At 41.6% G+C, this 16275-nt stretch overlaps 1 protein-coding gene across 2 annotated transcripts in view; it reads right to left on the bottom strand.

Moving 5' to 3' along the window:
- Positions 1–16275, bottom strand: part of SCN8A (sodium voltage-gated channel alpha subunit 8) — a 120153-nt gene that overhangs the window by 34108 nt on the left and 69770 nt on the right. For both annotated transcript variants that reach the window (XM_077753419.1, XM_077753418.1), the window contains exons 12-14: positions 10860–10992; positions 5101–5339; positions 1125–1298 (exon numbers count right to left, since the gene is read on the bottom strand). In XM_077753419.1, coding sequence (XP_077609545.1) covers positions 1125–1298; positions 5101–5339; positions 10860–10992 — 546 coding nt within the window. The remainder of the gene's footprint in view (positions 1–1124; positions 1299–5100; positions 5340–10859; positions 10993–16275) is intronic.

Here is a 16275-nt window from a genome sequence, read left to right as displayed (position 1 = left end):
GTGCCAATTGGGACACTTTTCCTTTGAAAGCTTGAGCCTTATCTGAGGGCTCAAGAGCTACCAGGTGCTTCTCTGTGTGAATATCTGGGTCATTCATATTTTTCCCCTTTCTGACTGGCTTTTTAATCACTAGGAATATTAGTGCTAAGGTGCCTTCTAGCTCTTATTCCTTCATCTCATCTTCCAGATAGTAAGAACTATTTTCCAAAAATCTACTGTGGGCTGGATCCGAACCAAAGACTAGTAAGCAGAGGTTTCAGAAACCGGGCAGATGTTATTTGTGACCTGGACTCAGTGAGACTTCTGTTGTACAAACAGTTCCATTTTATTCCAATTCTCCTTCTTAAATATGCTGAATATCCTGATGAGAAAACCTAAAATCCTTTCAGTTACAAGTGCTTAGGTATTATTTCCAATGGGGAGAGAAAAAAACCTAAGCCCCCCCCCCCCATTCTGATGCTTTGTTTGAGGGGGATATCCTCAAAGTAACTCAGCTTATTAAGGGAGTTAATCAGGGTATCACTTATGCCTATGTTTATGGGAAGCTCTTTTGAGGACATCTTTCACTATTCTGTCGGTCATTTTAGTAATTTTAACATCACCTTCTTCAAACATATTACAGAGTCCTTTTCAGCTAGTGTTAAGGAAACAAATTGAATGTTCAACCATTAATTTCAACATAATTTTAAAAGTTATTATTTCATTCTCATTTTCTGGAAGGGGTCACCATGCGAGAAGAAACGAGAGACATCTTTGAACAAGGAGAAAACTGTGCCATTTTGGGGAGATGCTCACACAAAAAAACAGATTCACTGGCAAATCCAACTTAGATCTCAGAATAGCCCTTGGGAGTCCTTCTTTTTCATCTTTCAGATTAACCCTTATTTTCCGAGGAAATCCCTAAAATGGACGTCTGCTTGTGTATTGATATTAAAAACTAACTTCTATATTAGGTGTTTAGCAGAAAAATCGACAAGATTTTAGTATCTAAGCCAATAAATCGCCAACTGGAATTGTGAGCAGAATATAGCTAAGGATTCTTCCAATCATCAAACTAATGTATGCAAAACTTTTTTAGTAGGTATCAGACAGGAAATGTAAAAAGTTGGAGAAACATGGAATACCAATCGGAAAGATCGCAGCACCGAGAGCCCCTCCACATCTGCCAGACTCAGTTCCATTAAACTGAGGGACACGATAAATCCGTCAAAAATGTTCCAACCTTCTTGGAAATAATAGTAGGGATCCATGGCTATGAGCTTCAGGAACATTTCTGCTGTGAAAATTCCAGTGAAAACCTAAAGAGGGGAAGGCAGGGGGGTAAGAAAAAGAAATAATAGAGAATGCCTTTACCATTATCTTTGAAGACATGTCCAAGAAGCCTCAAGACCCAGCCTTGCCTAAATTATGCCTCTGAGGACATCAGTCCTTCAATGTCCTGTGACTATACCACGTGATGCAGGATAGTCTTGTCTCCCTCGTGAATCAAGTGCTCAGTCCAAATGTTTACATCATCATTGCCAGAACCACCCAAGAATGCATTTAAAAAATGATTTAATTTTTATTTTATTTTTTTAAATGTTTTATTTATTTCCGAGAGAGAGAGAGAGAGAGAGAGCGCGAGAGGGAGAAAGAGAGAGACAGCGTGAGCCGGGGAGGGTCAGAGAGAGAGAGGGAGACATAGAATCTGAAACAGGCTCCAGGTCCTGAGCTAGCTGTCAGCACAGAGCCTGATGTGGGGCTCAAACCCACGAACTGTGAGATCATGACCTGAGCTGAAGTAGGATGTCTAACCGACTGAGCCACCAGGCGCCCCTAAAAAACGATTTTAAAGAGGGGCACCTGGGTGGCTCAGTCAGTTAAGGGTCTGACTTTGGCTCAGGTCATGATCTCGCAGTTTGTGGGTTCGAGCCTTGCATTGGGCTCTGTGCTGAACAGCTCAGAGCCTGGAGCCTGCTTCGGATTCTGTGTCTCCCTCTCTTTCTGCCCTCCCCCGCTCACACTATGTCTCTTTCTCAAAAATAAATAAATATTTAAAAAAAACTGNAGGAAAAAAAAAAAAAAAAAAAAAAAAAAAAGAAAAGAAAGAAATTCATTGAGTCATGATTATATTAAAAATATAGCATTCCTGATTTGATATTACGTGTCTTATTAACTTTAGACAAATGCTGCAGGGTTTCTTATTTTATTTTAAATTGTAGAAGCAACAGAACACTGTTGCAAGTGTTGTGCAAAATATAGGAAAACATTAGTCTCCACCTTGCATACAACTATCAGTTTTGTGTATTCCCTTTCCATTTTTTCCCCCAATGCGTGTATATTTTGACAGAGTTGTAAAATCATGGAGTACATAATACCTTGGGTCTTGTTTTTCACTTATCACCACTCAGTTCATGTTGCTACGTAATCTTCCTACTTCCCCTTTATATCACTTGCATAGAATTCTATTGGGTGATAATATCCTTAAAGAACTTTCTTACTGTTGGACACTTTGGTGCTTCCTTTTGACTTTTTAAATGTTATAATCAATGACATAATCACTGTTTAGATTGAGAGCTTACTGGGTATGACAATGACTCGCTCCCTGTGTTACCCGGCTCCCATTTTCCTACCGTTCAGAGCACCCTGTGTTTCCCAGTGCCTTCGTCTCCGCACAGGAGTTAATAACATCACATGCGGTAAAAAGTAAAATCCCATGGACAGCAGTTTCGATAAGACCTGTACCCTCATTCTAACAAGCTAACCATGTAACACCACACTCTTACTAAATGTTATGATTTTAGAGGGAGACTTTATATGTAATAGGTTTTAAACTCATAATAAATCAGTACTTGCAACTACCTAGTTACCAATTTTACTGTTAAAATGGTAGGAGTTTAAATGAAGGAGTTTAAGGAAACCTTTGAAGATATAGTCTGAGGACAGAACTGAAAATAGGGAAAAATGCTTAGATGACAGATGCTGTTTGGAAAGAGACTCGACGAATGTATAGCAATAACAAAACAGAATGGCATGATGGGGATCAGAATGGATGCGTGGGCTGTAAAGTTTTATGTCCCTGTACTTTTCCATGGTTCCGCATTTTTCTAAACTGAAGATGCGGTATTCTAGAACTGAAAGAAAATATTCCCTGAAGAGATCCAGTGAGAAGCAAAAATCAAAGTTCACGGTGCATGCTATGTATCTACCGAGGGAGCATCACTCTAAGTCAGGGCATCAATCCCTGACAGACATTTTACCCTCGGCGTCAACCCATGGAAGGTTTGTCTACATAGAAATGGTGGCCTGCTTACCACAAACCAAATAGAGACTGAGTTCACCACTGGTTCTGGCGAACACGCAGGAAATACTCAATAGTCATCACTGGCTAACTGACCACAGAATATTTACACTGCGGGAACTTTGGTTCCTAAGAGAAAATCAACAGTGACACAGTTACTGTGGCTTTTCAGTGGGATGAACGGTATCCAGAGGCCTGGGGGAATGCCTGGGACAGAGGTCGGCAAGCGGGTTATTCCAACATACGGTACTGTCACCTTTTGGGGTTTTGGAAAAAATAAATTGTGATTATTTTTGTGGTATGAAGGAATCACTATTTTTTAAGTTTTATTTATTTATATGTTTGTTAAAAAAATTTTTTTTTATAGTTTTTAAACTTATTTTTGAGACAGAGAGAGACAGAGCATGAGCAGGGGAGGGGCAGAGAGAGAGGGTGACACAGAATCCAAAACAGGCTCCAGGCTCTGAGCTGTCAGCACAGAACCTGATGCGGGGCTCAAACCCACGAGCTGCAAGATCATGACCTGAGCTGAAGTCAGCCACTTTACTGACTGAGCCACCCAGGCACCCCTAAGTTTTATTTTTTAGATTTACTTTTATAATTTATTTTGATGGGGGGAATATAAGTGGGGAAGAGAGAGAGAGAGAAAGAGAATCCTAAGCAGGCTCCATGCCCAGCACAGAGCTCGAAGTGGGGGTCCCTACCTCAGCCATGCAGAATGGAGAGACCACAGAATGACCTTGGACATGTACCGGGGAACATGATGGGCGGCAAGGACTAGTCAGAGAAAGGGTCTCCTCTGCCACATGTGTTTTCATAATTATAATCAAAATGATATTATAACACTTGAATAGCATATTTGGATTTAACATAAAAACTCTGTGTGTGTGTGTGTGAGAGAGAGAGAGAGAGAGACAGACAGACAGACAGACAGACATCAGGCAGAGACCATGCCCAAATTTAATGGTAACAATTAGATTTGACTTGCTTGCGGTGAAACTCCTAAGGAATAATGACGCCCAGAAGACCTAGAGGATTCTTCCCAACTAATTCTTCCCGATCTATGAAAATCCAATCAACTCCTGATTTTTGGACTAAAGACATAAAACAGACAATCCCCAAAACACAACTATTTGACTTCAGAATGCACTGTCATCTATTTAAAAAAAACAAACAAACCCTCATTCTTATCTTCTAAATAATGTAATAAATTAAATATATGACTTAAGCTAACATTAAAGTCAATCTGGCACAGATCAGCTAACGGTGGAAACCGGATGAGAGCCCAGAAGTTGGGCGGGAGGGGGAAACCGGCCTGGAATTAAATGTTTCCCCGCGATAGGCCCCATATGGATAATTAAGATATGACAGTGCAGGCAAATTTATAGGTAGGTTTACTGCACTAGAAGAGCTCCCCTGTTTTGTGGTGCTTATGATTGAAGGTGAAAGGGAAGTGATGTGCTGGAGCACTGCAGGCAGCAATGTGAGAAAGGGAATGAGAAAAAAAAAAATCCCGGAGTCCTTGGCTCAGGTTGCCAAAACCAACCCACTGCACCATGCCTCCCATTCTGTCACCATGCTTGGTTTTCTGCCAAGAGCTCCTAAATGACGTCTTCGAAGTTCTGCAGAAAGAGGGAACAGCCACGGGATCACGACAGTGAGCAGAAGTGGCTGGGGCTGGACCATATGTGGAAGCATTTGTCTTCCAATTAACTACAACTTTCTTTTCAACTAAGCTCCAGCTTCCAGTATCAGAAAAAGATGTCCTACAGGCAAAACGTGTTCTGATAATAAAACCCGGAGAGAATGTTCCATCTTACCAGATTTCCCACAGCCAAGACATGTTCAAATTGTGGTGTCATAGGATGGTGCTCCATTGCCATAAACAGGGTATTCAGGACAATGCAGATGGTGATGGCCAGGTCCACAAAAGGGTCCATAACGATCAAGTTCACAATCTCTTTCAGTTTTATCCAGTAGGGATGGCACTCCCAGATGAGGAAAGTATTGGCGAATTTATACCAGCATGGCGGGCACTTTCTCTGCGACTCTTCCAGCTCTGCAGTGAGTAAGGAACAAAGGTGGCCCTCAATCATGGTGAGAAAACAAAGAGGGTTTACAAGAGCTCCTCCTCCTCCTCCCTGAGTCATTAAGTTCATCGCTGCTATGAACCACGAGAAGAAAGGTAGTTTGAGCTGACCGTCCGAAGTGTGTGGTGCCCCCACAGCCATTTTCTTTCTCTTTGAAGGGAAAGAGGAGGCATGGGAAATACCAGGTCACTTCTCTGTTAACAACTATCTAGTTAGAAATTAGAGTGTGATCCATCGTTTTGGGAGCACGGCATAGTGGTTAGGGGCTTGGCCTTTGGAGTCTGACTCCCTGGTCCAACTGGCTTCAACACTCACAATGTGGAACATTGGGCAAGTTACAGATTCCTCTACTCTTCTGTTGCCTCATCTGAAGCAACACCCACTATACAGGCTATAGGACTACATGAGTCCTAGACTCCTCATCCACTGACTAAGTGCGCTGACGAATGTAAAGCAGACAGCGTAGCACCTGCACAAGGCAAGTCCTCAATAAATGGCAGGTGCGATACTATACGCTGTATCGCTAAATTATCAGAGGAGCAATCAAAAGCATAGACTCTGAAATCAGACATATCTGGGTGCAAATACCAGCTCAGACACGGCTCACTGTGGGAACCTGAGTAAGTTACTTCAACTTGCTGAATTAAAAGAGCTAAGATATATATAAAGCACCTTGGAACGCCGTAGTGTAACAAAATGCCACCGAAGCATTTGCCGTTATTATTATCTTTACAGCAGAAAAGCAGTTGCAATGGGGCGCCTGGGTGGCTCAGTCGGTTGGGCGTACGACTTTGGCTCAGGTCATGATCTCACGGTTTGTGGGTTCGAGCCCCGCGTCAGGCTCTGTGCTGACAGCTCAGAGCCTGGAGCCTGTTTCGGATTCTGTCTCCCTCTCTCTCTGACCCTCCCCTGCTCACTCTGTCTCTCTCTCTCTCAGAAATAAATAAAAAACATTTTTAAAAAATCTTAAAAAAAAAGCAAAGCAAAGCAAAGCAAAGCAGTAGCACTGGTAGCCAGGCTACCACGTGCAGTGTGTCTCTTATGTTTCCAAAGAAGGGCAAGTCAGTGAGTTCACAACTCACGGCTGCGTTGGGTACAGGAGTCCCACTCCTTCCCCAGCTCCCTTCCCTTCCTCTCTCTCATCCTCCCCACTCTCTTCTTTTCCCCTTCTCTCTTGCCCTTTCTCCCCCCACCCTTCCCCTCTCTGTTTTCGTCTTTCCTTCCTCCACCTTTTTATTCTTTCCTTTTTTCTTGTCTTCTTTCTCTTTTAGAAACAGCACTGGTGTGTTTCAAACAAGCTCTTCTGTGGCCCCCAATGTATAAAACAGTAAACCAGGAACCCCTCTAGTTGAAACTCATCATGGACTTCTTCCTTCCCTGAGGCACTTCCCAGGATCCCAGGACTCTGATAGACATGGACTAAATATCACCAGACCAACATGACCTCTAAGGTCGTTCACAAAACGAAGATGGAAAAGGACCATCAGACAAGAAGACAGAGAGCCATTCGGCGGGCAGCCACGACATTCTAGGCATGAGGCCCTGGGTAACAAAGCCCTCCTCAAGTTAAGTATGAATTAGAACAGCCTGGATTACAAAAGTCCAAGGACCTTGATCTAGGAGGCTGTTCTTTAAGAGACGTGGCTTTGAAAACTCGTCGGCATGATAACCTTGGTTCCATGGGGTTGGATATAACCGCATCTGTCCCACACCCCAACCCAATTCTGCTGACAAAACCAAATCATGCAGGGAATGAATAAAAGTTTCCCAATGTTTTACCAAGAACAAGATGGCTGCCTGAAATTAGTCTACTTTCCCTTTTTCCAACCAGCTGGATGGTGCCCATGGTGATGGCTTTATTTCAGAGGGGGTGCTCTGGTTGGGTTTTTGATTGGCTCCCTGGTTGCTAAGAAAATGGTTGCCTTGGTTTTTCAGATTTAAGGGCCACAGTAAGCGCCACGTGGGAGTTTGCGTGGGAAAGGAAGTCTGTGAAGAAAATTTGCTTTGGCTTCTTCCTCATAGAACTCCCTCCCTTCCCAAGGTAAATTTAGTTTTCTAACCAAAAAAAGAAAATGAAAAGGTTCTCTTATTTCCATAAATTCTTATAGTACATATTTGGAAATTTGGTTCCGTTCCTTTTTTTAATCTCCTCCCTTCTCCAAGTGTCTGCTGTTCCCTGGCACGTGGAGGTTGAAGCCGCGACTGTTCGCGTTTCTGACAGGAGACACAATGGCACTGTTGTAGAGTGCACTAGGCGCCCAGTCTTTGCCAGATACTGAAGAGGGGTTTCCCTGCCCTATGGGGCACCAGGAAGATTCCTACAGGGATACTGGGGATCGTATCCACATCGTCTCGCATATGCTCTCAGGATAATCTTTTCCATTCCACAAACAGTTAAGTCAACGTGGAGCTTTAGAAAAGATCAGTTAGGTGAATGTAAAGGTTTAGAAAGTGACGCTCAGCTTTGCCAACGGTTACTGGCCCCGCATGCCTGACATGGCTAAGAATTTGGTCTGGGGGAAGACGAGATGTCCAAAGGCTTGTGGGGTTCCCCTTACTTTGCTCCTGTTGCATATTTTCAGAGAGGTAACCGTAGTCTCGACCTCAGGTGCACTGGGAATCGTTTTCAGAGAGGGCCTCACTATTCCACCAAGATGGTGGCGTTAGCAGACCCTGAGGTTTTTCAAGGCAGGGCTTCTCTCGATTCAATTCAACAACGTTTAAGCACCTACTGTGTGCAAGATGCTGGGAATACGTTGGTGAACAAGAGTCCCCATCCTCACAGAGCCTACAGCCACCCTGGGAAAGGTGGAGAGCAGATAAGCAATTGTGCAGACACTGGGTGCTTGTCAGTTGAACCAAAGAGTGAATCGACAGATTGTGGCAGCAACAGCGATGGCCAATTACCTCTATAAGGAGTTTCTGAGACTGTTTTACCTGAGAACCAATAACACCAAGTATTATCATTCATGTCTTCAGCGTTACTTCACCAACAGTCTCTCCTTCTCCCCCAGCCTCGCTGCTTTGAGAAGGGAGATGGTACTACTCTCTGCCCACATCCTGCCCCCAGTCCTCGGAAATATCCCCAAGCGGATGGCACCGCTGACTGAATTCTGCTGAGTTTACTGGGTCTGGGTGAGCACATCTGCCAATGTGATAGGTGTGACAAACAGCAAGGTGGGATTTTCTCATTACGTACATGGTTCTGGAATGCTCCAATGTGGTTTCTAAGCTATCGGGTAGGTGGAAGCCTGCTTCTCTGGTTTGGTGATCCAAAGATCAAAATAATGTCAGAGTTTCTGAACTGAAGGTCTGAGAAGCAATAACAATGATTTGTTCAATGCTGGCTTTCAGTGCCATACTAATTACTAAACAGAGAGGGCCNGGTGTGGGGGGGAGGGGGGAGATGGGTATGGAGGAGGGCACTTGTGGGGATGAGCACTGGGTGTTATATGGAAACCAACTTGAGAATAAACTATTTGTAAAAAAAAAATAATTAGAAAGAATAAAATCACTTACAAATAAATAATACCCAATGTGCTATAAAAACAAAAAAACAAAACAGAGAGGGGCCAGTGGTAAAAGAGGAATGGAGCTTTCCTAATGCCCTTTAATTCCCTCTCATGTTCTTCAGTCCCAGCCATTCATTGTTCTATGCTTATGGCAGTTCTGTCTCCTCGGCTTTAACAAAGGGAGCTGAATACTAGGGGAGGGGATGGAGGACTGTCTGAGCAGTGAAAGGCTATGTGAACATTAGGACTTAGAAAGGGGAGAAAGAGCTGGATCGGCTTCTTACTCAGGAAGGCAGCTCTGACTGTCTCTCCCCTGAGCTACCCCGACATCTATTTTTTTTATCATGTGTGTGCTGGTGGGTGGGGGGTGGAGAATGAGCGTAGCAGAAGAGGAAGAGAAGGAAGAGCACAGCGAGAAGAGGAAGAAGAGGGAGAAGAAAAAGACAGAGCTTCCACTCCAGTGTTTCCAGCCAACTCAGTAGAGGAATGGAGGTACCAAGGCCTCCCACAGGCAGCCTGCAGCACCGACCCCCACACCGTTCCAAGCACAGCAAGGTTCAGCTCCTCAAGCATTTCTTGAGCATTTACCTTCACTAGACCCTGAGCCAGGTCGCTGTAGTGGTCAACTACGTTAACTGCTGCACCGCACCGATAGTTCTACGGTTCTGAGGTCATTGCCAGTAATAAAGGTGCCTGTTGGAGGGGTTCATTTGTCTTTCTCAATTTCCACAGATTCTCAGAGAAATCCCATTCTTGTCCCCAAGTGAAGAATAACTTTAGCCAAAGGTCTTAAGCTAGTGTTTCTTAGCTTGGAAGTTTTGAAAAAAAGTTTATTTACTTATTTTGAGTGAGAGAGAGAGAAACAGAGAGAGAGAGAGAGGAAGAAGGAGAGGGAGAGGGAGATTCTCAAGCAGGCACTGCGCTGCCAGTGTGGAGCCTGACTTAGGGCTTGATCTCATGAACTGTGAAATCATGACTTGAAAGGAAATCAAAAGTCAGACGCTACCACAGATGTCCCTGCTGAACTGTCTCTTTCTCTCTGAGTAGAAGTGGTATTGAACTTAAAGGAGTCAAAAAAGAACTTGTCCTAAGATACCAGGATAATTTCGAATCTCCTTATGTCTGGGACTCTGGTCATCATTGGGTGAAGCCTGGGGGATTGAACTCTGAAGGACAGCAATCTGAGGCCTCGAGAATATTCTGGATCTCTAGTGGGAAAGCTCAGCTAAAGCAATGTGAATCAAAAGAAGATTTACGCAGAATCAGTCAGAATCTTGTGAGAGAAAACGCAGCCATTGAATCTACCTCTGAAGAGAGCCAAGGGCGCCTGGAAGGCCAGGCTGTGTCGTGGAGGAGCCACCTAATACCAAGTTCAGGTGCCGATGGCAACATTACTGCAGATACGCTATGATTCAACAGTGGCTGCTCTTTTCCTGTGGCACAGAGTGCCGAAATAAGAGGGGTTTCAGCTTACCTATTCACACATCAAATATATTTATGGATATGTGGGGGTGTTTGACGAGAGGCAGAATTAGGTGCAATCAAAATGCACAGTACATTAGTCCTTCAGGGAAAGCCAAGAGGGTTGTAGGTAGCTAAAGAAGAAAAGAGGAAGATATGTTTCGGGGTAGAGGGCAGGAGGGGGATTCCACCTTTTCATATCTTCACACTTCAGTCAACATCCTTTGTGCTGGTTCCTCAGGACAAGTACAGGCTTCTTGAGATCTGCCAGCTCACTCCTAAATGTCATTCCTTCATACTTCTTATCTATCCGTGTACAATGCGGGCAGCAGCTCTGAAGCCCTTATTTGATTCTCTGCATGCAGATATGGGATGCTGATTTTTAGAACAAGTAGACTATTTCTAAAGTTCAGAGTCAATTTTTGCAAAAGTCAGGCCAACGGACAGGGATTATATTTATCATGCACTCTACATATTTATATCTAGGTGGCTCAGGCTGACATCAAGGGCACATACCTTCTACTAGTGTATTTGTAACAACACTCAATATGCTGTTGATTCTGTCCTTCCGTCCATAGGAGGCCAGCTGGTCCATGGAAACTAAGAGAGATCCAGGGCCTTTCTTCTTAATTTCCACCTCAGTTGTAGCCTAGAAAAAATAGTAAATCAGGTGAGTAAAGTCTTATAAAGGTGAAAGCTGGGTCATACTGACATACAGTGCAGAGTGTGAGCAGAAACATATGCTCTTCATAACATCTTTGTACTTTGATCCTGCAATCTTATTAACCTCAGGAAGTAGAATCAAACATGACCAAGGATCATCCTTAGCGCTACTCATGAGACGACCAGGTTAAGTTTGTACAGATCTATGGTGAACCAAAGAATCTGCCTGGGACCCAAACACCTCATCTGGTCAATTCCAAGCACACAGTGGAAAGACCAGATCTTCTGCGGCGATGCCAGCAGAAGGAGAACCTGAGTTTTCCCATCTCAGTCTCATATCCACAGCATTTGGCTAGAATTGGACCACATGATGAAGTAAGTCGAATTCATTCTATTCGACATTTCATTAAAGGGCCAAGTCCCTGATCACACTGAGTGCTGTAGACATTGCTTCCTCCATGGGTAGGGGCACCATCACTCTCCCAAACTGTCACTTCCAAATGTCAAACCTGGGCCTAACTGAATGTTAGCAAGTTGAAGTTCTACCCTAAATCTCCCCCAAGCCACCGTAAAGACGATGGTAAGGATTTTGCTTTTATTTTATTTTATTAAAAAAAATTTTTAAAAAAAAATATTTTTATTTATTTTTAGGAGAGAGAGAGAGAGAGAGACAGCGTGAGCAGGGGAGGGTCAGAGAGAGAGGGAGATACAGACTCTGAAATAGGCTCCAGGCTCTGAGCTGGCTGTCAGCACAGAGTCCGACGTGGGGCTTGAACCCACGAACCGCGAGATCATGACCTAAGCGAAAGTCGGACGCTTAACCGACTAAGCCACCCAGGCGCCCCTTTATTAAAAAATTTTTAATGTTTATTTCTGAGGGGGGAGAGAGAAAGAGAGAGAGAGAGAGAGAGAGAGAGAACACAAGCGGGGGAGGGGCAGAGAGAGGGAGACACAGAATCTGAAGCAGGTTCCAGGCTCTGAGCTGTCAGCACAGAGCCCGACGCGGGGCCCGAACCCACGAACTGTGAGATCATGACCTGAGCTGAAGTCGGACAATTAACCGACTGAGCCAACCAGGTGCTCCTCGCTATTTTAAGTAAACATATAGTGCTATATATGTTTATCTTGCCCTTGTAAAATTTTACTTTATAAGTTAACCTGCAATGTTCAAATTCCCAGTCAAACAAAAGGGCAGAAAACACCACCAGACTGTTATACAAACTATTTTTTACATGCTCCACTGTGGGCAATACTGGTAGGGGAGATTATAGCATGGTGTTACTGTCCCTTGCCCGTGTTCTCTGTGCCAACCTGAATGTGCTACATTAGGTCAGATTAAACACAGTGGATTAAAAGCTAGCTTTCAAGTAACCATGCTGTACACTATAACACATCATCCAGGTAATGTTGGCTGTCCCTCCCACTGTGAAGGTAAGAAGAGTCCCCATCTCTCAGAGGGCAGGGAAGACACATGTTTTCATGAAGCTAGAAAAGTCAGTCTGATCAGGACCAGAAGGACCCTAGCTGTTTTGAAAAGAAAATAATAGTCTCTAGGGAGCTACATCTGAAAGGCTTTCTGTCCTTAGATATGTTTAGATGTTAAGAACTGTACAGAAGAAAGTATCTGGCACATCATAATGCATCTTATTACAGTGTTTCATCAAGCCGTTTCACGGATTCAGACATTTGTTTTTCCATTGGATTTTGTTTTGTTTGTTTGACAGAGCTACAGAAGAAATGGAAAAGAAAAAGAACTGATTTCCTTGGGAATTCCTTGGCTACATTACTCTACAAACATCCGTATATGTAACAATGATTTGTTGACCATTATCTCAGGTCATAATAAGAGAGATTTCTCTGGTAAGCCACTTTGTGCTCCAATTCCCAGCCTGATATTCATGACACCTAATAAATCAGATTAAATGACTGTATTTTAAAACGACAATCATCTAAAAATGAACACAGAGAGGCCCCATACAGTGGCATTTATTCATTCTAAATTTTTACTGAGCTGCTCTGTGGATCTACAGTACATGGTAGCTAATTTTCATAACGCTGACTCTCAAGGTAAGATCTAATGAACTGGCTGATTCATCAAGAAAGGATGAAACTGCATTTAAAATAGCTTTGGTTCTAAGTAGATCTTACTGTTTTCTAGACTTGCTGGATATAACAAGATATAAATTCTTGAGACCTTAATAATATTAACCTTATAAAGTTAATAAAAATGATGACTAAAGGACCTAGTCAAATCATTAGATTCTCATTTAGTGGTATCTATTTGAAAGCTAAAATAATTTTTAGCATGGGTCAAAAAATCCACATAAAGAGAAGTTTATCCCCAAACTTCATATGAAGATGGAACAATTATTATTTCTATCTTTCTATGTAAACTGAAAATAAACTGTAGCAGGGATATGTGGTGACAACCTCTAGAATATTAAAATTTGTTCCACAGTAAGGCATGCTATAGAACGTATCTTAAATTTCAAGAAAGAAATAAAGAGGATACCAAGAAAAAGAAGTTTCAAAGATCATACTTAGGGAACTTTACACGGTAAAAAGAGAAATTCATTATGTCGCCTTTTTACACGGGCAAGAACATTTACCACAGATCCAAGTAACTGGTTCCATTGAAAAGCCTTGTGGTAACCGTAAGACATCCAGAAAAAAATCCCCTTAAATTTGTAAATTAAACAACAGACTTCTAAAAGTCCATAGATCAAAGATAAAATCACAAAGGAAATTAGAAAATACTTTGAGGATAATGAAAACAATACGTTAAGATTTATGGGATGTGGCTAACACAATGGTTTGAGAAAATTTTATAGCACTGAGTGCTGTAAAAGATATAAAATCAATGCTCTAAACTTCCACCTTAAGAAATAAGAAAAAGATCAAATTAAACTGTGGGTAAGTAGATGAAAGAAAATAATAAAAATAAGAGTGGAGACTAATGAATTAGTAAATGGACAAACAATAGACAATTCAAAAGGGCAAATGTTTTTTTTTTAAAACAGATTAATAAAATTGATAATTCCCTGGCAAGACTGATGAAGAAAACAAGAGAGAAAACACAAATTATAATTTTTAGGAACAATGAGGACATTACTACAAATCCTACTGGCATTATTGGGATAATAAGAATATATTGTAGGGGCTCCTGGGTGGCTCAGTCGGTCAGTGTCCAACTTCGGGTCAGGTCATGATCTCGCAGTCATGGGTTTGAGCCCCGTGTTGGGCTCTGCTCTGACAGCTAGCTCAGAGCCTGGACCCTGTTTTGAATTCTGTGTCTCCCTCTCTCTTTGACCCTCCCTTGCTCATGCTGTCTCTCTCTCTCTCAGAAATAAATAAAACATTTATAAAAAAAAAAGGATATATTGTAATTTTAAGTTGAACCATCGTCAGACAGGAAGCTTCTCTATAATATTTATAGCAGTCAGAGTATAACAGGATACAGTATCATAATAAATAAATCCAAAAATTTATGTGGGCTAACCTAAAAATAAAAAAGAATAATTGTAAACAACTTCAAGTCATTTCACCTTGCATAAAATGGACAAACTTATCAAAACACAGCTTACCAAAACTAATAGAAGAAGAAATAGAAAATCTAAATAGCTCACATTCGAAACTATTAATAAAAAAAACCTTACAATAAAGAGAACTCTAGTCCAGAGAGCTCTACAAGTGAATTCTATCAAACATTTACAGAAGAAATAATACCTATACTAATACCAATTCTTTCAGAAAACACAAAAGGGAATACTTCCCAACCTGTTTTATAAAGTTAACTATGATACTAAACCTAACAAAAACATTACAACAAAAGAAAATCAGAGACCAATATCCCTCATGAATGGCGATATGAAATCCTTAACAAAACTTGAGAAGATAGAACCCAGCAATATATACAAAGATAATAAATACATCAGGACCAACAGGATTTATCCCAGGAAAGCTAGTTTCACATTAGGAAAAAAGTCAGTGTCATTCATCACTTTAGCAGAATAAAGGAGAAAAAAACCATCTGATTATCTCAGATGCAGTAAAAGAACATTTAATAAAACTGAACACCTCGGCATAATAATATTTCTTAGCAAGCCACAAATAGAACATAGCAGTTTCAATCTGATAAAGAACATCTGTGAAAACCTATAGCCAACATTATACTTGTTGCTGGAACATTAAATATTTTTCCACTAATAATGGAATTAAGGAAGAATATCTGCTTTCATCACTTCTATGCATTTTGTATCTGAAGTACTAGCTAATGCAATAAAGCAAGAAAAATAAATAAAAGGCATAAGGGTTGCAGTTGCTGTTAGTCACAGAAAATATTATTATGCCTGTAAAAACCCTACGGAATTTGCAAAAAAAAAGACCTAATAGAACTGAGATGTTAATTTATCAAGATCATGAGATATAAGGTCATTAACTAAGATGTTAATTTACAAGATCATGGAATACAAAAACTAACTGTATTTCTATGTTCTGACAACAAATACTTAAAAATAAAAAACTTTTTATTTTTTATTTTTTAAAATGTTTATTATTTTTGAGGGAGAGAGAGACAAAGAGCAGGCAGGGGAGAGGCAGAGAGAGAGGGAGACACAGAATAGGAAGCAGGCTTCTGGTTGTCAGCACAGAGCCCAACGCAGGGCTTGAACTCACAGACCGTAAGATCATGGCCTGAGCCAGGGGTGCCTGGGTGGCTTAGTCAGTTAAGCGTCCGACTTTCACTTCGGTCATGATCTTGCGGTTCGTGGGTTCGAGCCCCGCGTCGGACTCTGTGCTGACTGCCAGCTCAGAGCCTGGAGCCTATTTCAGAGTCTGTATCTCCCTCTCTCTCTGACCCTCCCCTGCTCACGCTGTCTCTCTCTCTCTCTCCTAGAAATAAATAAAAATATTAAAAAAAAAAAAAAAAGATCATGGCCTGAGCTAAAGTTGGCACTCAACCGACTGAGCCACCCGAGTGCCCTGAAAATAAACTTTTTAAATTATACCTTTTATAACAATATCAAATGCTACAAATACCAAGGAATAAATTTAGTGGAAGATGGGCAAGACTTCCACTATAAATTATACAACTTTGCTGAGCGAAACTTGAGAAGACTTAAATGAGAATAAAACTACATTCACACATTGAAAGAGTCAATATAATTAAGATGCCCATTTTCCCAAACTGACCTATAGATTCTGTGCAATCGCTATAAAAATTCTAGGCTCTTCTGAAGAAACTGACCAAAAAAAAAAAAAAAAAAAAAAA

The sequence above is a fragment of the Crocuta crocuta genome, unplaced genomic scaffold, assembly GCF_008692635.1.
Source record: "Crocuta crocuta isolate KB4526 unplaced genomic scaffold, BGI_CrCroc_1.0 scaffold30, whole genome shotgun sequence".
Taxonomy (NCBI): domain Eukaryota; kingdom Metazoa; phylum Chordata; class Mammalia; order Carnivora; family Hyaenidae; genus Crocuta; species Crocuta crocuta.
Note: the sequence above shows the minus strand (reverse complement) of the source record. Positions and strands in the feature narration are given on the sequence as shown.